A 26,977-nucleotide genomic window follows, 5' to 3' on the forward strand; every position below is an offset into this window, starting at 1 on the left:
TATCATTTGCCTGCTGTTGTTGTTGTTTTTAAACTTGAGGTGTTGGGCTCATTGTCTGATGTTTTGCAGTCGATGCCGAACTTGTTAAAACCGGGGGCCCTTTTCCCCTTTCCTGCCGTGAGCCCCGGCCCCAGTGTTTCCCACCCGCCCAGCCGTGCGGCCCCAGCGTGTCTGGTCCTTGGGGTCGAAAGTGCTTCCTACTTTGCGTTCGAGTCCGTCTTTGACCCTGGAACTACCCGGCCGTGGTTTTGCGTCTCTGAGCATCTGCCCCCCATGAGCGTCCCCCAGCTCTGCAGGGGCTGCGGAGGGGGACCGTGGCTGGGGCCCGCCTGTCAGAGACCCAGCTTCCTCCGCGTCCTCATCTCCACGGCACACGCTCCCAGGCACGGCCCTCGGTCAGCGTCTGCGGTCAGGCCCCCGTGGCCCGGGCCTCCCGACTCCCAGGGACTCCCAGGTGGCTTTGCAGCCCCCCTCTGCTCCCAGCTGTCGCTCCCCCATGGTTCTGCCCTTCCCCATGAAGCTCACATCACCCTGAGCCCGCGGAGCCCTGGCCAGCCGCCTCCGCTCCTGGGTGCCGCTGTGCCCCGGGGGCAGCGTCTGCCTGCTGTCAGCACGGTGCTGCTCAATTGCCTTGTCACACAAGCCGGGGCGCACGGCCTGGTGGTGGCACAGGCCGGGGGCCTGGCACGGATCACAGCGCCGTGTGTCTCCCTCGCTGCGACCGCGCGCGTGCCGGTCACGTCGTGCGTTTGCACCGCGGCACGTAGCCCCGTGTGGGGAGGGGCCGGTGGGGACGGGGTCTGAGTGTGCCGACGGCTGTGAGTTGTGTGGGGGCGTCCGCACGCAGGAGGCGTGTGGGGAGGGGCCTGTGTTGGGGCGCTCCGCGTGCGCCCGTGCTCTCTGGGGCGCGCCTTGGTGGTGGGGTCCTGGCCCCCGCCCCCGCGCACAGGGCCTTCCTGAGGCCGTTCCGGGAGTGCCTGGCTGTGCGAGGCTGTGCGTCTTGATCCGAGTTCTCTGATTTATGTTCCCATAATTCCGTGGGGTCAGGGCTTTCAAATTTATCACACAGCGCGCCGTGTTCTCTTATGACAGAAAGAGCCGCCTGTCTGCCGGCCGCCCTCCCCGAAACGCGCCTTTCCGCTGCTTTCCTCCGGCTGCGCCCCCCGCCCGGCCCCCAGCTCCCTCAGCCCCCGCACTTCTGTAAAGTCTCCCACTGTGTGCCGGGCTCCTCCTCCCAGAACCCCTCCAACGGCCAGCACAGCCGCCCCAAACCGGTATAGAGCTGCTCTAAACCGGCCTCCGAGCCCCCAAACCGGCCTCAGAGCCCCCCAAACTGCCTTAGAGCCCCCCAAACTGGCCTCAGAGCCCCCAAACCACCTCAGAGTACCCCAAACCACCTCAGAATCCCCAAAACTGGCCTCAGTGCCCCCAAACCACCTCAGAATCCCCAAAACTGGCCTCAGTGCCCCCAAACCACCTCAGAATCCCCAAAACTGGCCTCAGTGCCCCCAAACCACCTCAGAGCCCCCCAATCTGGCTTCAGAGCCCCCAAACCGCCTCAGAGCCCCCCAAACTGGCCTCAGAGCCCCCAAACTGCCTCAGAGCCCCCAAACCAGCCTCAGTGCCCCCAAACCGCCTCAAAGCCCCCCAAACCGCCTCAGAGCCCCCCAAACCATCCTCAGCGTCCCCCAAACCAGCCTCAGTGCCCCCAAACCACCTCAAAGCCCCCCAAACCGCCTCAGAGCCCCCCAAACCACCTCAGAGCCCACAAAACTGGCCTCAGAGCTCCCAAACCAGCCTCAGTGCCCCCAAACCACCTCAGAGCCCCCCAAACTGCCTCAGAGCCCCCCAAACTGGCCTCAGAGCTGACCCAGGGCCCAGGAGCTTCCTGTGGGGCCCACAGACCCACTGAGCATGTGAGGGGCGTCCAAGGGCAGAACGAAGGAGCTCCCGGGGTGGAAGCTGCTGGCAGAGCCGGGGCTCCCCGGCCCCGCGCCCGCGGCAGAGTGTGGCCACAGCCCCGTGGCCTCTGGGGCTGACCCCTGGGAGAGCACCCAGCGTCTCCTGGGCCCTCAGTGCTTCTGCCCCATCCTCACCCCCAGTGCCTCCCCACAAGCCAGCACACACCTGGTGGAGGGGAGTCTGACAGCTTTATTCACAGACCCCAGGGGAGGGGGGCCGCGAGGACAGGGACGTGGGGGGTGCTCGGGAGCCAGCCCCCCGCCCCCAGGCCTGGGGGCCAGACGCCACCACGGGGGCTGCCCTGGCGCGTGGTCTCTGCCTCGGGGGGCCTCTCTGGCTGCTCTACTTCCAGCGCCCGCCGACCTTGCCCTTGGCCGTGGCCCCGGCCTTCTTGCTGCTGTAAAGGGGAAGCGAGTTGGCTTGAGCGTCAGGGTGTCCGGGGCCCTGGCCGAACCCCTTCCCCATTGTCCGGCCGGCCCCCGGCCCTCACAGCTCTGCCATCCAGGCTGCTGCCAGGGCGAGGGCCTGGCTCGGCCCGAAGCCCCCAGCACACATTCCTGGCGCCATCCAAGCAGCGACTCACCTGTGCCGGCCGGGCCAGGCCTGGGCGGCTTCGTGCCGAGGCGGTTAGAGTGTTAGGAGAGGGGCTGGCACAGCACTGGGACCCCCGCCCCCAACTCCCTCTATGCCCCAGGGTCCTGACTTGGGGCCGACCCCGGCCCGCCCGGAGCTCTCTGCAGAGGGTGGCGGGCTCCCCAGCGACTTTGCTCTCGAAAGAACAAGCTGCCTGCGTCCTGGCTTCTGGGGCAGCTGATGGACAGGTCTGGGCTATGGACTCAGGGCCTGGGAGGCCTCTGTCTCGCTTCAGAGTCTCAGTTACTTGGCCTGGAGAGGCCGCGCCCTCGTTGCCATGTCCTGCGGGAAGCAGCCTGGGAGCTCCTACATGCATGTCCCCGCATATACACCATGCACATGCACACACACATGTACCTGCACACACAGACACGCACACCTTGCTGAGTGGCCCACTCTCGGGGGCCTGCATCAGCCCCTGCCCCACACGACAGAGCTAGGGAGGGAGGCCCATCCCAAGGAGCAGCAAGGGGGCAGAAAACACCCTTAAACTCTCCACCTCCAAGCCGCCTGCCCTCCCTGGAGTGTGGCTGCTCAGGATCCAGAGCCCAGAGCCGCGGCCCCTGGGCCCCGGGTGGGCACTGGCTCTCTGGGCTTCCCAGCAGTGTGGCCATGGGTCCCCTGGACCTTAGGGGCCAATCTTACAGACAGAGGCTCACTGTCCTGAGGAACCAGGGTCATAGAGGGCCTGGTGACAAGGCCCAGGCCTCCTCATTCCTGTCCCAGGCCACCTGGAAGGGACACACTGCTTGGATGTCCAGGAGCCCAGGCTGCCTTGCCAGGCTCGCCGCTGGCCTCCCCCATGCTGTCCTCCTGGGCTGGGGCCGTGTGCACAGGAGGCTGGGGTCCAGGGCGTGGGCCCCACATGCTAGCTCGAGCGGCCAGTTGGTCGTGTCCCTGCTCTGCTGAGGGCCGGCTGCCCCTGGGACTGGCTTGACTCGCCAGGCCCCGGGGGGTGGGCAGCCGTGCCCGTGGGTTGTGTGCCCGTGCAGAGCAAGGCGTCGGCAGGCTACTCACTGCTTCTGGGCCTGGTCGATGCGGCTCCTGAGGTTGGTGATCTGTGAACAACACGGACGACTTACCGTGGCGAGTCTGGACGGGGCCACGCGGGCACGGGCCGCACGCCCGCCCGCACCGCAGGCCTCTCCGGCGGCCCCGGCGGCCTCAGTGCCCCACGGGCCGCGCTCCCTTACTGTGCCTGTGGCCGGAGGACGCCGGCCGTGCCATGGCCCTGGGGCTCTGACTTACTGTCGCTGGCACACTGAGACCCGGGCCGTGCCACACAGCAGCTCCGGAGCTGGCACTTACCTTCCTGCCTCGGCAGGATGTGGGCCACGGGCATGGCGGGAGGGAGGCTTGCAGACGGAGCCGCCGCCTCTGGTGGCCGCCGAGCTCAGAGCCGCCCTCCGCTCCCTGACCCAGTGGCTCCCTCCTCCTGACTGCCCGGAGGGGAGGGCAAGGCCTGTCCCCATCTGCCCACAAAGAGGGCAGGTTCGCCCGGGAGCAGGGTGCAGGCAGAGGGAGAGGCCAGGGCAGGAGAGGGGAGGCCTCCGTCACCTCCATGCCCGCTGCTGCCAACATCCTCTCTGACCCAGGTTTTGCCATGCGAGAGGCTCGCCGTGCACCACATACCACGAGCCTGGGCCTGGGCGGCCGGCTACTTACAACTTGGCCAGCATCTCCACTCTGGCCCGGGCAGTCATGATCTGGAAAGACCAAGACGGTTACGGGCTGGGTGGGTGGCTGAGGCCTAGGCCCCGCCATGCCCTGGGCTGGCCCGGGCCAGGACCCCCGTGCCTCTTCCCGCCCCGGGACCCTCCAGGGCCGTGCCCGGCACGTCAGAGGGAGGGGCTGGTCTGGCTCTGGGAGCGTGAAGCCCGTTCCTGCAGGCAGCCCGCTGGGGAGCGTGGAGAGAGGGCCGCACTGCCCTGGGCCCGGCCCTGCTGGCCTGCAGGAGTGTGTGCTCTGGGGGTGGGGTGGGGGGGCAGGAAGGGTAGGGTGATCCTTCTGTTGTTGGAGGCGAGGAAACCAGGGCCCGAAGGACCAGTGACTTGCCCAGGGCTCAGCGCTCCTGATAAGGAGCCAGGATTTGCCCAGTTGTGGTTCCGGCCCTCAACACCCTCCGGCCAGTGGCTGGTGGAGATGGCAGCCTGGACCGGTCTCCCCAGGGGCCCGGGGAGAGCGAGGGGCAGGTACTAGGCCTGCTGGTGAGGCTGGATGCGGCTGGGTCTGCGAACAGCAGGTGAGCCAGCGGCACCGGCACCCTTCCCGGGTCCACGCCAACTAGGGCCAGGGCCGGGGTCGGCACAGGGACGGCGAGCCCCTCGCAGGAGACTCAAGGGGCCGCCCTCCAGGGAGCACAGTCCCAGCCCCGGGCCCCAGCTGCAGGGTGGGGCGCAGGCACCCTGCCTGCTCTGGGCGGGGTCCCCAGGGGCTCTGAGGAAGCAGATTTGGGGGTCGGGTGGCTGGGACTCGGGTTGGCAGAGAAGGCCTTGTGTGGAGGACACCCCAGAGCCAGGGGACCTCGTGATTCAGAAACTGGCCTGAGGCCTCTGCCCGCCGCCCCCGGGGCCGCCCTCAAGCAGGCGCGTGGCTCAGGGTCCGCGCGTGGGGCCTGCCCGTGGGGACGTGGGCGCTCGGCTGGCGGGAGAGCCCTGGACGGCCCAGGTGCCTGCACTCACGTCGTATTTCTGGCGCTTCAGCTTCTCCGAAAAGTCGTACTTGTCCGTCTCCAGTTGGTACAGGGTGTCCCATAGCTCCTTCGCTTTGTCCCTGGGAAGCGGCCAAGTCGGGCAGCTAAGCCCCGGCAGGCAGGGCCCTGGCCACCCTCGGTCCTCCGCCGGCCTCACCGAGAGCCGCCCCAGCGACCCGACGAGACACACAGGCGGTGGGTTCAGAGAAGGCCCCCCCCCCCCCCCACCACCGCCTGGGCGCGGCCTCTCACCTCAGCTTGTCCTCGCTGAGGTGGTCGATGTTGAGCGGCTTGCGTCTCTCGGCCAGCACCTTCTTCTTCATCTCCCGGGCGGTCTGCTTCTTGCCTCGCTTCTGGTCAGCCTGTGGGGACACGCGAGGGGCCGGACTCAGGAGGGGGGACGCTGCGCGGCTCAGCCCCGGGGCCGGAGGCCAGGGATCCGGAGGCCGGGGTGCGGCAGCCAGGCCACCCGGCTCCGTGCGCCCACCTTGGCCAGGTAGCTGCTATAGTTGGCACCCATGGAGGACAGGGCCTTCTTCTTCTTCAGGTCGTCCTCAGCTCTCCTCTTGGCGTCCTCCTCCTCCCTGCGGGCCTTCTCCTCCTGCAGAGACCCCGTCCCACGACTCAGGGCCGGGCCAGGTGCCCTTCCCCGCAGGCCCCCAGGCCCCCCAGGCCCGCCCTGCCCTTCCCCGCAGGCCCCCAGGCCCCCCAGGCCCGCCCTGCCCTTCCCCGCAGGCACCCGGGCCTCCCAGGCCCGCCCTCTCTAGAAGCTCCTGGTCGCGGGCAGGGCCTGCCCTCTCCCAAGGGTGCTGCAGGGCTCTGGTCACTGGCTAAGGCTGGGGACCCTCAGCAGCAGAAGGAGCAGGGGCCCTGGCGTGCCCTTGGGCCTGTGGTTGGGGGGACAAGAAGGGTCCAGGCCTCACCGCCAGCCTGTTCTGGCGCTCCCTCTCCTTCTCGGCGCGGATCCTCTGCTGCTCGGCCCTCTCCGCACGGCGCTTCTCCTGCAGCCGGAGGAGTGGGTCAGCCCAGCCCGCTGACCCTGGCCCCTCGGAAAGTGACCGCCGCCCGCCTCCTCCCGGACTGCCCACGCACGATTCTCTCCTTCAGCGCGATCAGCTCTTCTTCCTCCTTCTTGCGGGCCTCGAAGTGGCTGTCAATGAGGGCCTGCAGCTCCATGAGATCTTTGTTCTGCCGCTTCTTCTGGATGTCCTGTGGGCGAAGCAGCTGTCAGCCCCACCCTCCTCGCACCTCCGTCATGCCCGGCCCCCCTGTGCTCCAGCAGAGCAGCCCTGACTCCTCCAGCCACCACGAAAGCTGAACGCAGCAAGGGATCCCCGAGTCACAGGGTAGGAACGGGACCCCCCCTACACACCCACCCGTGGATAAGTCCGGGCCCTGCACAGCTGTGAAGTCATCAGGACCCCTGGGATGAACTAGTTCTGACAAGGCCCTGTCCCCATTCTGAGATGTCCAGCATGAGCCAGGCAGAGAAGAAACTGGTGAGCAAGATAATTTGTTGGAGGGACATATGGATGGTGGATGGATGGATGGTAGATGGTGGATGGGTGAATGGTGGATGGATGTATGGATGTATGGATGGATGGATGAATGGATGGGTGGATGGGTGGATGGATAGATGGATGGGTGGATGGATGGATGGATGGGTTGATGAGTGGTGGATGGGTGGTGGATAGATGGATAGATGATTGATGGTGGATGGGTGGATAGATGGTGGATAGATGGATGGATGGTGGATGGGTGAATGGATGGGTGAATGGATGGGTGGACGGATGGATGGATGGATGGGTGGATGGATGGATGGATGGGTAGATGGATGGTGGATGGATGGGTGGACGGATGGATGGGTGGATGGATGGTGGATGGATGGGTGGATGGATGGTGGATGGATGGGTGGATGGATGGATGGATGGACGGGTGGATGGATGGATGGTGGATGGGTAGGTAGGTGGATAGATGGGTAGGTGAGTACATGTATTGGTGACTAGCTGAGTGGGTGGGTGGTGGGCAGAAGGACAAATGGAGAGCAGGGGAGAGAGATGTCATGAAGGGAGACGTTCCCTCTGGCCCAGGAATGAATGAAAGGGAGGGCCAGCCTGGGGTCAGGAAGCCCTGGTTGGATAACTGAGAAATGACCTTGTCAGGCCTGTGGCCTGGGGTTGGGGATGGAGACGTGTTGATCCAGGTTCCACAAACTTACATCGAAGTCTACTTTCTCCCCTTCCGGGATCTTAGGAGCCGTGAGTCTGGAAAAGAGAGAGGCTCATGAGAGGGACAAGTGGGGGCCTCCCAGGAGAGCTGGCCTGGCCCCAGGCTGGCCCTCCCACCCTCTCACCCTGCCACCTGGCTGAGGGCACATTGCATGACCTCTGTCCTTTTTTTAAAAAAAGTTTTTAAAATATGTTTTTATTGATTTTAGAGAGAGAGGAAGGAAGAGGGAGAGAGATAGAAACATGGATGGAGAGAAACATCGATCGGCTGCCTCCTGCACGTCCCCCACTGGGGATCAGGCCTGCAACCCGGGCCTGTGCCCCGACAGGGAATCCAAACAGTGACCTTTTGGTCCAGGAGATGACCCTCAACCAACAGAGCCTTGCCGGCCGGGCCCTGACCTTTGTCTTAACAGATGTATAACCCACTGTCCCCGGGGTGGCTCGACCCCCTGGAAAAGGTTTCAGCCTCTTAGTGTCCCTCTGGGTGGCCAACTCCTGTCCATCTCAAGGGCTTTGCCACCCCTGTCTGTCCAGGGGGACACCCTTGGTTTCTTCCTCAAACAAATAAACCAATGCCAGGAGGTCAGGCCAGAGGCAGGGTGGTCACTGCAGGCGCCGTGGGGGTCACGAGTCTCCGTGACCTTTGCCTTTCTGTGGCCCCACTTTCATCTTTCTTTCTGGGGACCCGGAGGGAGGGGGCTGGGCAGAGAGCAGTTTGAAGAAGAAGCGAGCCCTCCGCCCCCCAATCCGGCGGCCGTAAGCCTCCCCTCCCCCTCCTCCAATGCATTCCAGATGGAGCAAAGAGTTAAAACGACAACAACAATTTTTTAAAACAAGCCGTTGAAGAAAGTGGAACTGAATATCGATCAAACTGCTGGACCGGGAAAGGGTTTTCTGAGCTCAGAAGGTCCCGCTGAGGGAAAGGTGGCCAGATGACTCCACGCAAATGAAAAACTTATGTATGTGAAAAAAGGCAGAAATGGGAGAGGGGGGAAAAGAAAACCCAACCCAGACTAGAAAAATATTTTCAGCAAATACAGAGAAGACTTATATCCTTATGCAAACGGATGATTAAGAAAACAGAGAGCTGCCTGCGCTAGATAAATGGGCAGAGGCCGTAAGCCACCAATTCTCCAAAGGAAGAAAGAGAACCAGTTTAACAAACAGAGGGGAGCTTTGCCTGCAGTAATCAAAGGAATGCAGGGAAAGCAGCCCTGAGAGGCCCCTTCTCATCCATCAGCGCTCCCTGGGCGCAGCGGTGTGGGGCGCAGGCCCTGCTCACGTCCACGTCGGAGACCGCGCTGGCAAGCCCCGCGCGGAAAGCCATTTGGCAGGGATGTCAAAAGCCTTAAGAGCGTTCATACTCTTTGACCCATTAATTCCAGTTCTGGGAATGGGGCCTAGGGAAATAACCAGAAAGACAGAAAATGCTTTCCACCCAGCGTTATTTATGATAGTAAAATATTGGGCGCAGCCGGCACGTCCTGCGCTGGAGGAATGGTTAGGAAAATTATGGTTTGTCCGATTGATGGAATATTATGTGGCCATTCAAAATATTTAAGAAGACTATGTAAAAACATGGAAAAATACTTATGAATGGTGCTACATTTTTTAAAAAAGCAGAACTCAAGGTTCTATAGACAGCCCAGGGTTTGAAAAACAGCTCCGGGTTTAAATCTTTTTTTCCGAGCCCAATGCATGGAAAGAGTAGGAAGAAATAAGCCTTTTTATTTCTCTCCCCTTTCCCGCAGTCTGGCTGGCTGGGTGGGAGTTATAGATGGACTTTTTTTTTCTTCTTCTTCTTCTTCAGTGGACTTTTATGTATTTTCCAAATTTTCTTTAATGAGGTGTTTTATTTTCATAATGAAAACACAAACATTTTTTTAAAACTAGAAAATATCTTGTGATCCGGCAGCTTTACTTAAAATTGCTGACAAATAACGTGGCAGGGACGGGGAAGGGCTGGCCCTGGGCGCCGGGCGCCCCCGGCAGAGCCCGCGCAGCGGGCGGGCGCGGAGGCCCCGCATTCCAGCCCCACCGAGCACACAGGCGCGGACGTGCAGTCACGTACCCCGGGCTGTGGCTGACGTGCTTATCGCCGGAGAAGTCAGAACACTCGGATTAAAAAAACATCCCTGAAATCTCACAAATGCGATAAAGGCGGGAAGGACCCTCCCTGCCGGGGGCCCTGCCTCCAGCCGGAGGGGCTCACAGGCCCCGGGGCAGCGGGAGGTCACGGAGCCTGGTCTGGGCTCGTCATGGCTCCCAAGTGGGTTTCAGGGACGAGACCCTCCTCCCGGGCACCCCACTTTTGTGCCTCTTTCCTGTCTCAGGCCCTGGGAGACCCCACAACACAAGGGAGATGTGAGGGGGGCCCAGAGAGGGTACATGGAGGGCCATGACCCCCCCTCTCGATGCTTCTTCTCCCCCAACTCCCGGTCCCCCTTCCTTCCTTGGGCTGCCCCCACCTCCCCCCGCAGTAAGCCCTCCTGGCCTGCACTGAAAGACCAGGGCTGAGCCCACCCCCCTGGACCTGAGTCTGTCCGCCTGTCCCTGGGGACAAAGCGTCCAGGTAGTCTGGTCCCCGACTGTGGGGGAGGCACCGACTGCCCAAACCACCCCGTTCTCAGAAAGCCGGCACAGGACAGCTAGAATGTTCCACGGCAGGTCCAGGAGCCACGGAGAGGCCACTTTCCCTCAGGGTTTGGTGCCAACGCATCCCCCACGGAGCCAAATGCAGCATCTTCCCTGGGGGCACCCGGGCCCCAGCCCTGGGGGTGGCGGTTTCCTGGGTGACCTGGTCCCCAACCAGCCTGCACACTCGGCTTCCTCCCACCCGGCTCCAGCCTCCCACCCCAGCCCGCGCCCCCCACCCCGGCGTCCAGCCTGGCCTGGACCCCACACTCACTTGGGTCTTGGCTTCTCCTCTGGTCACCACCGCACCAGCCAGCATGGGGAGAGGGGAGAGAGACCACGTGAGACGGGGGTCCCCTCCTGCCTGCAGGCCCTGGGGTCCCCCGGCTCCTGCTCTGCAGCTGAGCCCCGCACCCACTCCACCAACCACCAGAGGAAGAGAGCTTGTCCCCACTCTGGGTCTGAAGAAATCCCTGTGGGTTCTGGGGAGGGGAGTTCACGGGGGACCAGGACACAAAGAGGGAGAAGGGGTGAAAGGGAGAAGGGGAAGCAGAAGCAAGAAGCACTTGGGGGGAGGGTGGGGGAAGGGGGTCAGGGAAGACCAGAGGCAGGAGGGGATGGGAGCTGGATGAGGAAGGAGAGGGTCTGATGGAGGGCGACGCGGGGAAGAGGGGAGAGGAGAGAGCACCCCTTGCCCCAGCTCCTGCCTGCTGGCTGGTCCCCAGGACCACCTCCCCGCCCCCCTGTGCCTGCTTCGAGGGGACAGCGCCCGCCCGTGAGGCCCCAGCCCAGCCTGTCCTTGGAGGGAGAGGGATGGAGAGCTGGCGAGACGGAGCGCAGGCGGCCAGCGGGCAAGCGCGTCCTCCCCTCTCCGGGCACCATCGCGGCACCGAGGTCCTTACCTTCCTCGTCCTCCCGCTCCTCCTCCGCGGCGTCTTCTGGGCAAAGCGCACATGCAAGAGAGAAGCCAGCAAGGGTGCGGGGCGAGGACACGGCAGGGACGGGGCGAGGACACGGCAGGGACGGGGCGAGGACACGGCGGCGAGGACACGGCAGGGACGGGGCGAGGACACGGCAGGGACGGGGCGAGGACACGGCAGGGACGGGGCGAGGACACGGCAGGGACGGGGCGAGGACACGGCAGGGTCGGGGCGAGGACACGGCAGGGACGGGGCGAGGACACGGACAGGGACGGGGCGAGGACACGGCAGGGACGGGGCGAGGACATGGGCAGGGACGGGGCGAGGACACGGCAGGGACGGGGAGGCAGGACCCGGGCAGCGCCTGGACCCCATAGTGCCTTCAGCTGGGGCCAGAGGAGGCTGTCTGGGATGGGAGCGGATGTGGCCATGCTGCGGGCCAGGGGGCCTGGGAGACACCCTCCGCCCTGGGGCCTGAAGTGAGAGGCGACCCTGGGCGGCCATGGGTGCCGGCCGCTGGTTGGGGGGCACCTTGGGAGACCGAGCACCTCCCCACATGGTACCCTTGGTTCTGGGGGGCGGCTCTGGGGCCCGGCTTCTAGGTTTTGCTGGGTTGAAGCCCAGTGGGTCCAGAGCCATCAGCTGAGTGAAGCCCGCTGGTGCTCGGGCCTGTGCAAGGGCTAAACCCACCAAGCTGGAGCATCCACCACGTGCCCGGGGCCACGGAGCCCAGGCCTGTCCCTCCGGTGGGGGGTGGGGTGTGCTGCCTCGCCAGGGAGCCTGCCCCTGACCTGAGGGGCCTCTCCTTCCTCCTCTCTCTGCCTCCGCTGTGCCGGGGCCTGCAGATCTGAGCTGCCGGCCTGACCGGGTTGCCCTCGCAAGGGGCTGCTTCCTTTGACCCTCCGCACCCACAGCCTAGGGAGGGCCCGGCAGCCCTGGTGAGAAGCCAGCTCGGACCCCCAGCTCCTTCCTCTGCCCTTGGCTGCAGCCAGCAGGCCCCCTGGAAGTGGGTGGGGGTCTGGTCTGGGGTGCCCTCGGCAGGTTGCCCCTCGCGTGCCCCCAGCCCAGGGGTCGCCATGGTTGCTTAGGAACCAGCAAACAGCCCTTTGCAGGGGGCCCAGCGTCCCCCTCACCCAGCGCCTGGGGCCGGTGAACCATGAGCCTGAGCCAGTGCTGGGTGCGCTTTGCGAGCCGGAAGCTGGTGGAGGGGCAGAAGGAGGGTTGCTGAGGGGCTGGGCATCTGTGGGTGTCCGGCTGGGGGAGCGGCTGGCAGGGCCAGAGTCTGCAAGGGCAGGGCCAGGCCAAGAGCTGGGGGGCAGTGGCCATGCTGCAAAGCCATGGGCAGTGGGCAGCAGGGGCCTGGCGTCCCGTCCCCTGCCTGTCATCTCTGTCTGTCTGCGGCGGGGCTGGTTCTGGGGACCCGCAGCCCCTACAAGCCTGGTTCCTGGCACCTCTGCCTGCTCTCCCACCACACAGGCCCCTTTGTCTCACGGGGGCCTCTCTGAGTCCAGGGAAGGGAAGACCATCTGGGGGTCATGCTTGGGGTTCCCCGAGGCGCCATGTGAGCGAGGGAGCTGAGGAGAAGGCCGCCTGGGCCCCTGGCTGGAACCCTCACCCCAGGGGGCTCCTCACACTGGGCACATCGGGCTCTGACGCCAGCGACGGTGGGTCCCTGGGAACTCACACTTGCCTATTTGCATGCAAAGGGCCGGCTGCTCTGGTGCTGCTGTGCCCACTAGGGCTGCAGCCCCACGTGAGGCTTCACTCACACGCCCCCCCCCCCCCCCCCCGCCTCACATCCCCTCTTCGGTTTGCTGTCTGGGGCAGGGTGTAGGCCACCCTGCTCTTCTCCACCCCACCCTGGAGGATCCAGGGGGTCTAAGTGGACCCCAGCACCATCCTCCAAAGACCCTACCCTAGGCTTGGCCTCCAGAAGGGCCACCCCCAACTTCCTGCTGGCGGCCTGGGAAGGGCCTCACCACACCCCTGTACGCTTCCTGCTGGGATGGGGGGCAAGAAGGCTGTACCCCACCATGAGCCCCACCTGAGCCAGCACTGCAGGCCTAACCTGTCCCCACTGGGTCCCAGCCCAGAGGAATGGGGTGAGAGTCACACAGGCAGGCAACGAGGGAGGGAGGGAGGAGGGAGCAGGGAGCAGGGAGCGGCTCAGCCTGGGACGGGGACAGCATACCTTCCTGGACCTCCTCTGTGGATGGACAGACGGACGCAGCGCATGTGGGGAGAGAGGGGAGAGAATGGCTGTGACTGGGGGCAGAGGCGGGCGGGGGCAGGGACAGGCAGGGGCAGGGGTCAGAACACGCTGTGAGTAGGTTACAAGGCCTCTTGTTCCTTCGGAGCCAGGCTCCTGTTCCACCCACACATGGCCACGTGTGCACACGCACCCACACGGGACTGAAGTCACGGCACATACCTGGTTCATGAGCTTCAGGGGCTAAGGAGGGCGCGGAACAAGAGGCAAGACCGCGGGTCAGAGGTCAAAGGAGGAAGGGTCCGCGGTTAATGGATAGCCCGTCACCACACGAGAGGGTCAGTGGCCGCGGCCGAGGGGTGGCATGCAGGAGGCGAGCAGGACACGGTCAGTGCTGACCCCGGCCGGGCACCCAATCCTACCCCTGCCTCGCACACGGGGAAACCCAGACTCAAGGGGAAGCTTTGGCCCCCGGCTCTCGCTTTTGTCCTGACTCCAATGCTCTGGCCATGGGGACGGGCACTGAGGCTCCAGCCAGTGCTCAAGCCCCTGGGAGGACGTCCATGCGGGGCCCAGAGGCCACCTTGGGGTTGCACTGCGGTGGCACCAGGAGCCGGGATGGACAGGGCCTCCTGGGCAGGGTGCAGGGGCGGCCAGGGGCCGATGCACGGGCGGGAGCTCAGCCCTCACTCTGAGGCGTGGCCAGCTGCAGGGGCGGTGCCTCCATGGCCCTCTGCTCACCCAGATCTGGCCGGGGGCCCTGACCCAGACGAGGGGTCAGAGGTCGCGTGGCCTCACTGTCACCCACCTCAGGCTCTTTTCAGGGATGAAGAGGCCAGGCCTCGTCTCACATCTGGTCCAGCAGCCCCCTCGCCCAGTAACCCTCCCAGGGGAATGCCCAGTCCTCAGGGTCCCCCCAATCTGGTCCAGCGTGGGGAGTGGTTAGTGTGTTATGTGGGGGCCACATGTGGGGCCCCTTGGCCGGCTGGTGCCTCGCTGTGTCTGGGCCCTGGCCCCCCACCCTCACGTGGGCTCCAGCCAGGCCAGGGCCCCCCATGGGGACCAGAAGTCCTGTGCGCTCATACCTTCCTCCTGGACTTCTGCGGCTGAGGGCGGGCGGGCGGAGGAGAGAGGAGAGCGTTAGGCCAGGGGCACACGGCAGCCTCCGGGGGGGGGTCACTGTGGACCGGGCCCGGGGAAGGTGGGCTGCGGGGAGGGTGTGAACCAGGCCCTGGACCTGTGGACTCACCTTCCTCCTGGGCCTCCTCTGAGCCGGGCAGCGGGGGCAGCGGGAGAGAGGGAGAGAGGGGCAAGGACAGTCATTAGCGGCGAACGGGGCTGGCGGGGAAAGGAGGCGCACGGACAGGGGCTCAGAGACCTGGCCTCAGCCTGCTCTGCAGGGCCACCTCCTCTCGGTTCTGGGGGACCCCGAGTCCCTCTGCCCTCCCAGGGCCTGCGCCCCGAGGGTCTGGCTACGTCTTGCTCTGCGGGTCCCAGAGGTGAGGACAGGGGACGAGACCCGCGTGTTACGAGAGAACGCCGACCCAGGAGGAGGCCGCGTGGCGGGCGGCCTCTGGGTGTGCCCGAAGGGGACCCCGTTAAGGATCGGCTCCCCGGGCCCACGTTTCCCGCTCCGAAAGTCTCTACTTTCAGCAGAAAGAGAACTGTGTTCCCTCGCGTTGTTAGGGGAGCCAAGTGTTTTCAAAATATTTTCAAAACAGAGCATGCGGAAGGCCTCCCGGGAGAGCCCTGCTGGTGAGGGTGCACGAAGGCGAGCGTTCCCAGGGCCCTGCGGGTGCCAGGCTTCCGCGGCCTCCCCTCTGAGCCTGAGAACCGCCTCCCCGCACGGTTCCCAGGTGCGCGCCCAGGCAGGGCCTGGAGGTTCCCACGGAGGCAGAGGCCGGGCGGGCGAGGGAGGGGGCTCCAGAGGATGCCCCGAAGGTTACCCACGGCATGGGGTGGGGGAAGGGGGCGCTGAGCCAGAGCGAGCTGGAGACGGAGGCACAGAGGGCCGGGCCTGCGATGCAGACCCTGAATATTAACGAAGGTGAGGGTGTTAATGGCCGAGTCCCAGCTAACTGCACACAGCCAGGCGCGATGAGGGCGAAGGATTAATGAATGATTAATGCGTGTGCGTCTATTAATCAGTTAAAGAGATGGGAAGTCAGCTGTGACCGCAAATGGGAATTAATGGTGAGGAAGGAGGATGGCTAATTGTTGGGCTCCAAGGGGCCCGAGGGTCCTCAGGCCGATGGAGCGGATGGAGCGGATGAGAGGTCGCGTTCAGGGGGAGGCTACGCACTCACCTTCCTCCTCGTACTGCTCTGCAATGGGGAGAAGAAAGGACAGGAGCCTGTTAGCGGGGCGACCCCGGGGCTGGCCGGGCCCCAGAGGAGGAGGCGGCTCTGGGGGTGACAGTGGCTTTCGGGGGGACCCGGGAGCCTGGGCATCTCTGTCCCACTGGGGGGCATGGCGGAGAGTGGTGGGACCTGCAGAGCTCCCTGGGGCCGGGCTGCCCGACTGCCTTGGGGTGCAGGCTGGGTGGGGTGCAGGCTGGGTTCGGAAGGGCCCACATCTCGAGGATGTCACCGTTCAGAAGGAGGAGTCCTCGGTGCAGGCAGGGGGGTGATCTAGGGCCCACGGAACGAGGCCAATCTGGGGCTTGCAGGCAGGGGTCCCCAGGGGAGCCCCGCCTCGAGACACGCATGTCCCCAGGGGTCGCGCAGGGAGGAAGCAGCAGGACACTTACCCTCCACCTGTTCACTGTGGGAGAGAGACGGGCAGAGCGTGAGGGCTTTCGCTCAGCTCAGGGGGGGGTCTCACCAACATAGTCAGGGCCTGGGGGTCCCCAGGCAGGCCGGGGGGGGGGGCTCTCTGACCACTACTCACACTTCCTCGTCCGACATGGTGGCGGGCTGTTTCTGCGGGGAGACCAAGGCCAGAGTTAGGACTGCCTCGGTCCAGAGGGGTTCAAGTAGGGAGGGGCTGGGGGTGTGAGGGGCATCTGCGGGCAGGGTCAAGGGCCGCAGCTCTGGCCTCGGGCAGGCCCACTCCCACCCTGGGGGCTGCCTCCTGAGGCCTCTTGCTTCCTCCAAGGCCCCAGGCTGAGACCTACCACCCCGTCTTCCTACCCTGGCTCCAGCCTGGAGCTGGGACTCCCAGGGTTGCTGGGATGTTGGGAGGTTGTGCGGTCCACCCCACCCAAGCGGGTCCTGCCCGTCCAGGCTGCTCTGGGTGGTCTTGCCTTTGGGGCGAGGTGGGGGCTCCTTGGCCCTCCCACCCACCGTCCCCACTGAGCCCCTGTTCCTGGCGTGAGCCCCCAGCTCCCTTCTCTGACCCATGGGTTCCTGCAAGGACCCACGTTATCCCACGCGCGCCCTGAGGTCCCCCGTGTGCCCACAGCCTCCTGCGGGTCCCTCTTCCCGAATCACAAGGTGCCCAATCTGTCCTTTGTCTCTCCCTCATCCCACCAGGCAGCCGCCTGCGCCCTGAGCTCAGGGGAACAGATGGGGGCCATTTCCCTATGTGTCCCCACATACACAGACACACATGTTGCTGGACTGAGTGGTCGGCCCCATCCTGCCAGCTCCCCCCGCCCCCCGCTCGCCCCCCGGCTCTCCCGCCCGCTTTCCCAGGCCCTGTGCAGGCTCTTGAGTTTGTCAATGTCTGCGGGGACGCTCTGCGTCCGGGCTGCACGTGTCCAGGTGCGGCCGGCGCCGGGCCAGCGTGCTCGAGGACCGTTTTCCGGTGAGCTGGCCACCGCTCACGCCCGGGGCGGCCAGGGCCTGGGAACGCTGGAGCAGCTGCAGGAGATTGCCGGCCTGGGGTTTGAGACAGCCCAGCGCCTGACAGCCCATTACAGCTCACTTGAAGACAATAGTTATGGCCCCCCCGGGGGAGCTTTGTATAAGAAAAACACGCGTTCATCATCGAAAAATGCATGCACGTCGCATTGCTAAGGTGGGAGCAGCTCTGCAAAGCTGGGTCAAGAATGTTGCTTTTCCCAGAGCAATTTCAGCGCCATGCATCATTAAGCAGCCGCTCCGAGAGCCTCCAGGCAGCGGAGGCCCTTCCCATCCCCAACTCTCTTCCTGGAATCCGCTGCTCCCCCAGTTCCAGCCTCCGGCCACGTCCTCGGTGGGAGGGGGGTCTCACGGCTCCTGAGCCCCCCCACCCCCCGCACCAGCCTGGACCCTGGGGCCACTCTCAGGAGGGTCAGGAGGAGCCGGGGCCTGGCCCTGCCGTGCCCACCTCTCGCCCTGGCAGCACCCAACACCTGTCAGCCTCCTTCAGAAGGGGGGGGCACAGCCCCAGCCCAGACGTGGGTTATTTTTAAGGAGCCGGTGGCAGCTGAGGTGTCTAGAAATAGGCACCGGGGTCAGCCAAGACGCCTCTGCCCAGAAACACAAGATGGTGGGAGGGGGGCTTGCGGGGCAGCTGCCCGCTTGGGTCTTGGCCAGGCCGGCCCTGCTCTGTGTCCCTGTAGGTCTCCCAGGCCGCCTGAGTTCCTCTGTCCTTCTGGGGGGAGCCTCAGGGGCACCGGGGAGGGCTCCAGAGCTCCTCGGGGTTCCGGGGTGTCGGAGGCAGTAAGGCCCACTCTCCACGTGGGGAAACTGAGTCTTTCGGGCTCCTGCTCCTCCACCTCGTGAAGTGGCAAGGGCACCCCACCGACGGCCCCGTGCCGCTCCCCACCTTTCCATCAAGGAGGAGCCGAGGAGGGTGCTCGGGGCAGGGGATGGCATGTCCACAGCCAAGGAGGAGGCCAGCTGGCCTTGCGGTCCTGCCCTCGAGGGTGAGGGTGGAAACAGCCTCTGAGGTCAGCATTCCTTGGGAGACACACACCCTCCTTCCCGGGTGACAAGACGTAGCTGGGGGGGCCGGGGAGGGGGGACACAGGAGGCCCTGCCACTCACTGCCATGGGCCCTGACCACGTCCCCAAGCACCCCCCCTGCCGGCCCTGTCCGCTCCTGTCCTTGGCTGCCTGGGTCCCAGCCACCCTGCCCGGCGGCCACTCCTGGTGGCCTAGACACCCTGCCTGGGTGTCGTCTGTACAAATGGCGGCATTAGAGCCACGGCCACTGGGAGCCCAGGGCCCCAGGAGGCGCCCGTCTTGGCCACTTTGTCTCCGATCCCTCAGCTCTCTCCAGCTCCAGCCTGAGGACCCTCCTCTCACCCAGGACCTTCCAGAAGGTTCCCTTCCTCCTCGGGCCTCCACTGCCTGGTGGCATCCCAGTGTGCCCCTGTGGTTCTCCCGGCCGCTACACTTAGAATTGAGACTCCTGGGCTGTACCCACCTGGCTGAGTCTGGAGAAAGGGCTGCAGCTCCCTGTGGACAGGACCGGTTCGGGCGCTGCCCTCTCGGCCCCACACCCTTATGTTATAGTGACATTTGATCTTTCCCAGCAGCCCATTGGCCAAGGCTGGGTGGCCGGGGCCGTGCCCACGCGGGTCCCTTACCAAGTATAGGAATAGCCCAGGAGGAGGCCCAAGGAGGTGAGGACGGGGCGAGTCTGCTGAGGAGAAGGGCCCTCCGCCCCCAGGAGGTGTCAGCTTCTATTTTTATGCCCCGACAGCAGGCACATTCTTAGCGGTTGAGGAGGACGAAGGAAGGGATTGGGTGGCCACGGGGACACACAAGCGTTCTCCTTGGACCAGCCAGGTGAGGGGTCCCCAGCCCAGGTGCCCCTCTGTTCCTGGTGACAGTGGGGTGCACATGACACAGTGCCCCAGCCCACCTACAGGCCCCTCAGAGGAAGTGGCCAGGGCTTGGAGACCCCCGTGGAGTGGAGGACCCCAAATCCTCAACGAGGACCCCTTGCAGGCAGGCCACAGCCAGGCCTGACCTGGTCCTCTGGGCACAGGCCACTGAGGTGTGGGGAGTACCCAGGTGAGAGGGACAAGCGACTGCTGGGCCTGGCACCCCCCGTCCCCAGGCCAGGGGCCACCCCTCTGCCGTCAGCCCAGAGCTCCCGGCCCGGCTTGGTGTGCCCCTCACAGTGGGCTTGGCCTCGTGCCCATGGGTCCCCCCTTTCTTTTCAGGACTCCAGGTAGCACCGTCCAGCCAGCACACATCTCGCTCCGACAGCGGGCACATTCTTAGGGCACAGTGAGGCCACAGGTCCCCTTGGCCCTGCCCCTCAAATTAAGGAGACCAAGGCATGGAGTGGGTGAGAGCAGCCTGGCACCTCCTTCCAGACCCCGGCTCAGGGAGACAGATGAGGCGGCTGCACTCTAGACCTTGGCGGCAGGGGTGGCAGGGGGGCCTGCCTGGGAGCTGGCATGCCTGGCCCTGCCCCACTCTGTGCCCACCCCGGGCCTCAGAGGCCCTCGGAAGGCTTTTGCTGCACCCACCCGACCCCTGAAAGTTGGAGATAAGGCCAGGGACCCTAGGGAGGCAGGGATGTACTCGTGGTCCCTAGCCAGAGGAGGCAGGTGGAGGCCCTCCCTGCCCACCTCCCCGAGGGCCGGCAGTGGGGAGCCCCAGAGGCTGGAGCTGTGGGAGACGTCCCTACCCTCCTGGGTGGAACTCTGGGCCCCTCTGGCCCGACACTCTCCCCTGCACCGGTCCAGGTTCTTGGTGGGCAAGGGTTTGTTGGGCCCCATGCAGCCCTGACCCTCGGCCACTTTGCACCCACTCTGCCCAGTGGGCTCTGTAAGCCTTGAGCCGCCCCCTGCTGTCGCCCCTGAGGTGGGGGGTGCTTCCCTCCTCCGATGGGCTCCTCTCACTCTGCCAACAGCCCTAGGACCTCCCCAAGCACCGAGGCAGGGACACGCACAGGATAGCGTCTGGGGCAGCTGGCTGTCTGTAGGCCCTGCTGGAGCATGGCCTGGGAAGCCCCGTGCACCCAGGGAGCTGCCCGCTGCCCCTGCCCCATGCTGGGCCCGGGGGGCTCCCAAGGGCTGCACCTGCAGTGGCCCCGCTCGGCCAGCAGAGGAGGGTGGCTGCCCACGCAGCGGCGTGGCCCCTGGCAGGTGCTCTCCGTGAGCGGGCTGAGCCAGAGCGCGGGCGCTGAGGTCAGAGGGATGGGGCAGGTTTTATTTTGGGCATCAGTGACCTCCCCTCAGGCGCCAGGCCCATGGTACGGCCGGACACACCAGCAGGCACTGCTGGCCAGGCGGCGGGACTCAGAGGGCCTCCAACAGGTAATCCACACTCGTCCCCGGGCCTGGCTGGGCTGGGGTGGGCGAAGAGGGGGCAAGGCAGGGCAGGGCCTCAGGGGAGCTGGAAGGGCACTGAGGTGAGGGAAGGGGTGGCCCGGCCCGGGTTGTGGTGGCAACTGGTCTTCACTCCAGGAAGAGTGTGAGGGCTGACTGCAGGGCCTCCTCCCGGGGATGGTGTGGGGGTGCTGAGCAGAGCCGGGGAGGGGCGGCTCCCAAGTGTCTTGGTGCCAGCTGTCCTTGGAGTGACCTTGGGGAGTATAGGGGTCCCTAGATCTTGGCCTGGCCCTCAGTGTGCGTGGTTGGGGGTACTGTGGCCCGAGAGCCCTGAACTGACCTGGGTGCCAGCTGGGCTCCATCTGCCAGGCCTTGGGCTCCGGCTCTACCAAGCCCAGGTGCAAGCTGCTGACATGGCACTTCCCCATCCCCATGCAGCTGCTGCCCCACATGCCCGGGTGCCTGGGTAATCTACAGATCAGGCTCCTCTTCCTCCCACGCGTGGGCCCTGGTGCCCGGAGCAGGGGGGTGGGATGAGGCCTCTCAGGTAAGAGAACGGATGGTGGGGCCTCACTCTGGATGGATGATGGATGGATGCACAGACAGATAGGTGGATGGATGGATGATGGATGGATGGATGGATGGATGGATGGATAGATGGATAGATGGAAGGATAGATGGGTGGATGGATAGATGGATGGATAGATGGGTGGATGATGAATGGATGGATGGATGGATGGATAGATGAGGGGGTGGATGGATGAGTGGGTGGATGGATGGGTGGATGGATAGATGAATAGATGGATGGATGAGTGGGTGGGTGGATGGGTGGATGGATGGATGGACAGCCAGCTACCCCTTGGGCAGTGATCCCTCTGAACCTCTTGGCCTCAGTGGTGGACAGGTTCTGACCCCCTGGTCCTGAGACACTCCAGCAGTGGGCATCAGCAATACTCAGACTGGGCCAGGTGTGGACAACCCCGATGGGCTGAGAGGGTCAGGGCGGTGTGGCTGGTTGCCTCCCTGGCACTGTCCACCCCACCTGCCTCTCTCCCCTTAGGTGGTCCACCTGGTCCCGGGACACTACCCAGGTGTAGACCTGTGCTGCCTGCCCGCTATCCTCAGCTCAGGCCCCATCCAGCTGCGGGAAGGGAGAGAACACCGTGTCCCCAGACACGGCCTCAGAGGTGGGCCAGAGTGCGAAAAGGTGCCAGGACTTTTTTGAGTGTAACACTTCTGCGCCGACATGTTTACTCTGTCTTGGGAGGCTGGCAGATTTTGACCATGAAGACTTCAGCAACGGAGGCTCTGAGCAGAGCCAACCCAGACACCCAGGGTCCAGGCCAAGGTCCTGCCAGCTCAGCAGGGGGCTCCCCGGACACGGAGGGCGCAGGGCCCAAAGTGAGGCCAAGTGCAGGCCCAGTGAGAGGAGGGGGAGCAGGGCGGACCCCACCCTGCCTCCCACTTCACACATGTCCACTCACTCACCCACCCACCCACTTATTTTTATACATCCATTCTCATGACCACTGTCTATCTCCCTCTCTTCTTCTTTTTCATCATCCATCCATCTATATCCATCTTTCCACCCATGTATCTACCACCCACCCAGCCATCCATCCAGTCTGGGTAGCATGTCTTTATCTGACCAATTCTTCTCCCATTTACTTTTCACACAGCCATTTCCTGCCCATCTACCTCTCATTCCTCTACAGGCCCATCCATTCATCCGTCCATTCATCCACCCATCATCTGCCCACCCATTCATCCATCTCTTCACACACGTATCCATCCATCTGTCTGTGCATCCATCCATCATCCATCTGTCCATCCATATATCCATCCATCCATCCATCTATTCATCCACCCATCATCCACCCATCCATCCACCCATCATCCATCCCTTCACCCACCCGTCATCTGCCCACCCATTCACCCATCTCTTCATGCATGTATCCATCCCACTGTCTGTGCATCCATCCATCAATCCACCTGTCCACCCATCCATTCACCCATTCATCCACCCATCCATCCATCCACCCACCCACCCACAGGTCTGTCTGTCCATCCATCCATCATCCCTCATTCAGACATCTGTCCATCCATCAAACCTTCACTGAGCAACTCCTGGGTACTAGGATGGGGCATGACCCCAAACCAGGTCTTGTCCTCAGGGGGTGCACAGACCGGAGGGGCACACTGTTTTGGGTGCTATGAAGTTTCTCTCAGGCCAGTCAAGGGGGAGACATCACAGACACTCTGGAAGAGGGGGGCTGTCCCCCACCCATCATGTGTGCTGGGATTTAGGCCACCACACACCTCAGATCCAAGGGTCTAATCCCAGAAGCCACGGGACGGGACCGGGTGTCTGAATCCAGAGGCTAGAGGCCTGCGTCCCACCACCATGTCGGGGGTGGCCCTTGCCCCCGGCCAGCCCTGCTCCCGTGTCCCTCCCCCCAGTTAGTGAGCAGCGAAGGGCCAGCGTGTGGGGACAGAAAGAGCTTTATTGCACAAATGAAGGGGCTGCAAGCAGGAGGCAGGGAGGGACGCAGGGCCGGAGTGTCCTGCACAGGCATCGGTGGCTCCTGACGGGGATGTCCCCTGGCTGGTGTGCTCTCTGCACAGGACACCCCTGCCTCGTGGGTGTGTGGCCTCTGGGGATGGTCCCCTTAGCCACGCACCAGTGAGAATCCCATTCCTCCCGGGCTGTGAGAGGCAGAGCCGGTGGGTCAGGGAGCAGAGGGGAGAGAGGCCGGAGGTCCAGGGACAGAGGTGGTGGCAGTGGCAGGTGTTGGAGGGGTGTGGGCAGCCAGGCAGGCAATGGGAAGCGGCTTCTTCGGCAGGGCTGGGTGGGCATCTGGCTGGACTCCCCGGGAGAATGGGTGGGGAGTGTGGAGGGAGCCCCCAGCCTGCACCCGGCTCAGGACAGCTGAAACACAGGCGAGGGGGTGTTAGGCTGCAGTCCCAAGGGGCACCCTGCCCCACCCAGCCTCCAGCCCCACTCTGGTGGCCACCCTGGCCTATCCACAACCCCTCCCACCAAGGGCAGCCCCTACTCCAGTCTCTGCCTCCCCTTGGAGGTCTGCTACCCGGAGGCTGAGCGCTTGAGCCCTGGGCCTTACTGGGGACTCAAGGCCCAGAGTATGTTGCCCATCACTGCTGGCCTGGCAGCCCCCCAGACATAGATCTGGGGTTCCTGTGGTTGCTGGGGTCCCAGCCTCTCAGAGGCAGACAGCAGCCCAGATTGAGCCCCCGGCAGACCCCTCCCCGGGCCCATCCCTTCCTGCCTGGCGGAGCCAGCGGCCCCCAGGCCTCCCTCCTCCCCCACACCAGCGGCCTCTGGCTCGGCCCAGACACCATTTGTCAACGTCCTTGCTAGCACATGGCGCCCAGAAACCAGGGCGGGCGGCTTGGCCGGGACCACCCCAGCCAGGAGGTCTGCGGGAAGGTCCGTTTAGCATAGCTCAGCGAAAATTGCTCCCACCTCTAGGCCCCTCGACCTCTGATGATGCAGCCCCTCACTCAGAGCCCCTGGCCGCCACCCTCACCGCTGGCTCGCAGCGGACGCGCCTGTGGTCGGGCCGGCGACGGCAGGGCGCCCCTCACGCGTTTGCGGGCGGGTGTCTTCCTGCCCTCACGGGCGCCCGGCCCAGCACGTGCCCCCCACTTGGCGCTGGCCGGTGGGTCTCCCGGCCCCAGCTGTGCTCCAGCCCTCGTTCATCACCCACCGGCGACGGGGCCCCTGTGGGCTCGTTCCTAAGCCGAGTGACGGCACAGCCGCCCACAGAGTTGCTGATGCAGACAGGCGTGCTAGAGCGCACCTGGCGGGGGCCCAGGGCTAGGAAGCGGGGCCCCGGTGGTCCTTCCGGACATGGGGGGGGGGGCACCGGGGGTGAGGAGGGCTGGCTGACGGCTGTCCCTCCCCACCCAGAGTGCCACAATGCTCATCTCTGCTGCCTCGACGCCCCCTGAAGCGGTGGGCCTGTGCCTCCAGGGGCCCCCTGCGCCCCCACCGCCCCTGCTACCGAAGCCCGGCAAGGACAACCTGGTTCTGCAGAAGCTTCTGAGAAAGGCGGCCCGGAAAAAGGGGGCCGGGGGAGGGCCCTCGGCCCCCACAGGGGCGTTCCGCACCTCCCTGTCCCCCGTGAGCGAGGCCAGCCACGACCAAGAGCCCACAGCCCCACACCCCGCCCAGGCCCCAAGCACGGCTGCCACCCTGCCCCGCGCCCCCCACGCCCCCGTCACCCGCCGTGTGCCCTCACCCCTGCAGAAGTCCACGCTCGCCCTCAGCTTCCCCCTGCACAGGAGCCGAACCTCTCCCCTCACGGCCCCGGGGCCCCTGCTCACAACCCCGGCCCCGGCCCGGGGACCCAGCGGCTTTGCCCGTGTCTCAGCACCCGCGGTGGGGGACACCCACATCAGCCGGGTGCACATCCAGCTGGTGCCATCCCCGGGGGCCGGGGCCCCTGAGCCTCCCCCGATGGCACCTGATGGGGGGTCTGGCGGCCAGGACCGAGACACAGCCCCTTGCCCTCCTGGAGCCCAGCCCCGGGTCCCGGTTGCCCACATCCGCCCTCTTCCTACTGGGGCCCAGGCGGCCAAGCCCTGGCCAGAGGCGGCCCCTGTGCCCAGGCCACCCCCTGGCTTCCTGGCTGCGGGGCCCAGACAGGCCAGCACCCGGGTCGTGGTGCCCATAGCGCCTACCTATCGCTCGCCGGGGCCCTCGCCTGCTAGGCCGGCCCCTGTGGACCCCGAGGCTGAGCACCTGGAGGAGCCCCCCACTGCTGGCCCCACCGCAGAGCCCCAGCAGGTATCCAGCCCTCAAGGGGCCTGGTTGCCCGCCTCAACCTCAGGCCCCCACGCCTGCCCTGTCCCCAAAGTTGCGCCCAAGCCCCGGCTCAGTGGGTGGACGCGCCTCAAGAAGCAGCTGATGGAGGAGGTGGAGGAGGCCCCGTTCCTGAGGCTGGAGCGGAGCCCCGAGCAGATGGAGCAGGAGAAGACGGCCCCCGCCGACCCAGCCCCCCAGTCCCTCGCCGACCCAGACCCCCGGCCTCCCACTGACCCGGCCCTCCCACCTCCCGTGGACTTGGCCCCTCAGTCGTCCGTGGACCCGGCGCCTCGGCCCCCCGCCTCCCGGGCCTCCAAGCTGTGGGATGCGGTTCTGTACCGCATGTCAGTGGCCGAGTCCCACAACAGCCAGGCGGGGCCTGGGGATTGGCTGTGCGCCCCGCCCGGCCTGGGCCGCCTGCCCTTTCTGTGCCGACCGCGCTTCAACGCCCGGAAGCTGCAGGAGGTGGCCGCCCGGCCCCCTCCCACCATCCACTCCGTCCTGGAGCTGAGCCCCCCGCCCAAGAACTTCAACCGCACCGCGGCCGGCTGGAGGCTCCGGTGAATGGCCGGCTGGGGCGGCCCCAGGCCTAGGACCATGCTGGACAGGAGGGGCCACAGCCAGTGAAGAGGCTGCATGGACCTGGGAAGGGCCCGGGGGCGGCGGGGCTGTCAGGAGGGACAGGGGCATGAGGATGGGGAAGTGACGAGGCTGGGAGCAGGGGGCCGGGAGGAGGTGGTTTCCATGTGTGGAGGGGCAGGGGGCTTAGGTCGGAAGGAAAGGGCCCAAGTCCACATGAGGCAGGAGTTGGGCAGGCTGACCTCACACCTAGTGCCTGCCTGGTCTCCTGGGAGGCAGGGAGGCAGGGAGGGAGGGAGGAGGGCCACAGGTTGGGCGACCCACTGAGGTGGATGGGAGAGGGACACAGAGGGACTTGGGAGGCCTCTAGCCACGGCCCCCGGAGAGGACTCAGGAGGGGAGTGGGTGGGGGAGGAGGCCCCACTCACCCCAGGACATCATGGGTGCTGTACGTGGGTGGACCCTGGGACCCAGGCCACCAATAAAAGTGTGTCACTCCATGGCAGCGGGTCACCTGTCTGACTGCGCCGCTGGTGGGAAGGGCAGTGGACACCAGGGAGGTCGTGGCTGGGCCCCGTCTCATCATCCCATCAGTTTCTGCAACACCAGCCTCGCAGTGGCCAGGCCACCTCACCTGCCCAGGGAGCCTCACTGGGATCTTATGGCCTCTTCCCAAGAGGGAGTGTGAAGCCCCCCGTTGGAGAACAGCCGAGCAGGCCCGAGGCCACAGGGTCTGATGTAAGACGGGGTGGGGTGGACGACCCAGAGGCGTCTGGGTTCTGGCCAGTTCTGAGGCTGGGCATTTGGCCCTCACAGGCACCTTTGCTACCTGTGACATGGACCAGCAGGCCCTGTCTACGCCACCACGTTCCCAGAACAGCCCACTTCATACATGACTCAACCGCTAAGGCCGCTGCCCTGGACTCACCGAGAGGGAAGGCTTAGGGCGCCGAGCCCTCGTCCATCAGCACCTTCTCGTACTTCCCATGTCCGGTGGCCACAAACTTGTATCTCTTCCCAGATGGGGTGCTCTGTTGGGGAAGGAGCCCGAGAGCAAATGGTGAGCATGGCAGAAGGGAGATGCTGCTGCCTCCGGGAAGCCCTCCTAGATGCACTAAGAATGGTCCCTTGTT

At 65.1% G+C, this 26,977-nt stretch overlaps 3 protein-coding genes across 22 annotated transcripts in view; 1 reads left to right on the forward strand and 2 right to left on the reverse strand.

Annotated features, from left to right (window-relative positions):
• Positions 1–2,057: 2,057 nt before the first annotated feature.
• TNNT3 (troponin T3, fast skeletal type) lies at positions 2,058–26,875 on the reverse strand. 19 transcript variants are annotated; one of them, XM_036315792.1, is made up of 18 exons: positions 26,773–26,875; positions 16,171–16,202; positions 16,031–16,044; positions 15,588–15,605; positions 14,531–14,548; positions 14,367–14,387; positions 13,504–13,524; positions 13,264–13,278; positions 10,427–10,445; positions 7,506–7,551; positions 6,380–6,496; positions 6,211–6,288; positions 5,775–5,888; positions 5,540–5,649; positions 5,277–5,367; positions 4,261–4,301; positions 3,613–3,653; positions 2,058–2,359 (listed from the first exon to the last, which is right to left on the reverse strand). In XM_036315792.1, exons 2-18 carry the CDS (start codon positions 16,185–16,187, stop codon positions 2,073–2,075), a joined length of 1,068 nt encoding a protein of 355 aa, XP_036171685.1. In that variant the 5' UTR covers positions 16,188–16,202; positions 26,773–26,875; the 3' UTR covers positions 2,058–2,072. The 19 variants fall into 19 exon arrangements, with proteins under 19 accessions (XP_036171685.1, XP_036171684.1, XP_036171688.1 ...); XM_036315791.1 differs by lacking the exon at positions 26,773–26,875 and adding an exon at positions 18,577–18,727; XM_036315795.1 differs by lacking the exon at positions 14,367–14,387.
• Positions 20,371–25,969, forward strand: LOC118659589 (proline-rich protein 33-like). The gene is made up of 2 exons (XM_036315787.1): positions 20,371–20,425; positions 24,369–25,969. Exon 2 carries the CDS (start codon positions 24,378–24,380, stop codon positions 25,827–25,829), a length of 1,452 nt encoding a protein of 483 aa, XP_036171680.1. The 5' UTR covers positions 20,371–20,425; positions 24,369–24,377; the 3' UTR covers positions 25,830–25,969.
• The window catches only part of LSP1 (lymphocyte specific protein 1), a 33,537-nt gene continuing 29,481 nt past the window's right edge, over positions 22,922–26,977 (reverse strand). For both annotated transcript variants that reach the window (XM_036315789.1, XM_036315788.1), the window contains 2 exons: positions 26,773–26,875; positions 22,922–23,366 (listed from right to left, as the gene is read on the reverse strand). In XM_036315789.1, coding sequence (XP_036171682.1) covers positions 26,786–26,875 — 90 coding nt within the window. In that variant the 3' untranslated portion in view covers positions 22,922–23,366; positions 26,773–26,785. The remainder of the gene's footprint in view (positions 23,367–26,772; positions 26,876–26,977) is intronic.

Source organism: Myotis myotis, unplaced genomic scaffold (genome assembly GCF_014108235.1).
Source record: "Myotis myotis isolate mMyoMyo1 unplaced genomic scaffold, mMyoMyo1.p scaffold_m19_p_61, whole genome shotgun sequence".
Classification (NCBI taxonomy): Eukaryota; Metazoa; Chordata; class Mammalia; order Chiroptera; family Vespertilionidae; genus Myotis; species Myotis myotis.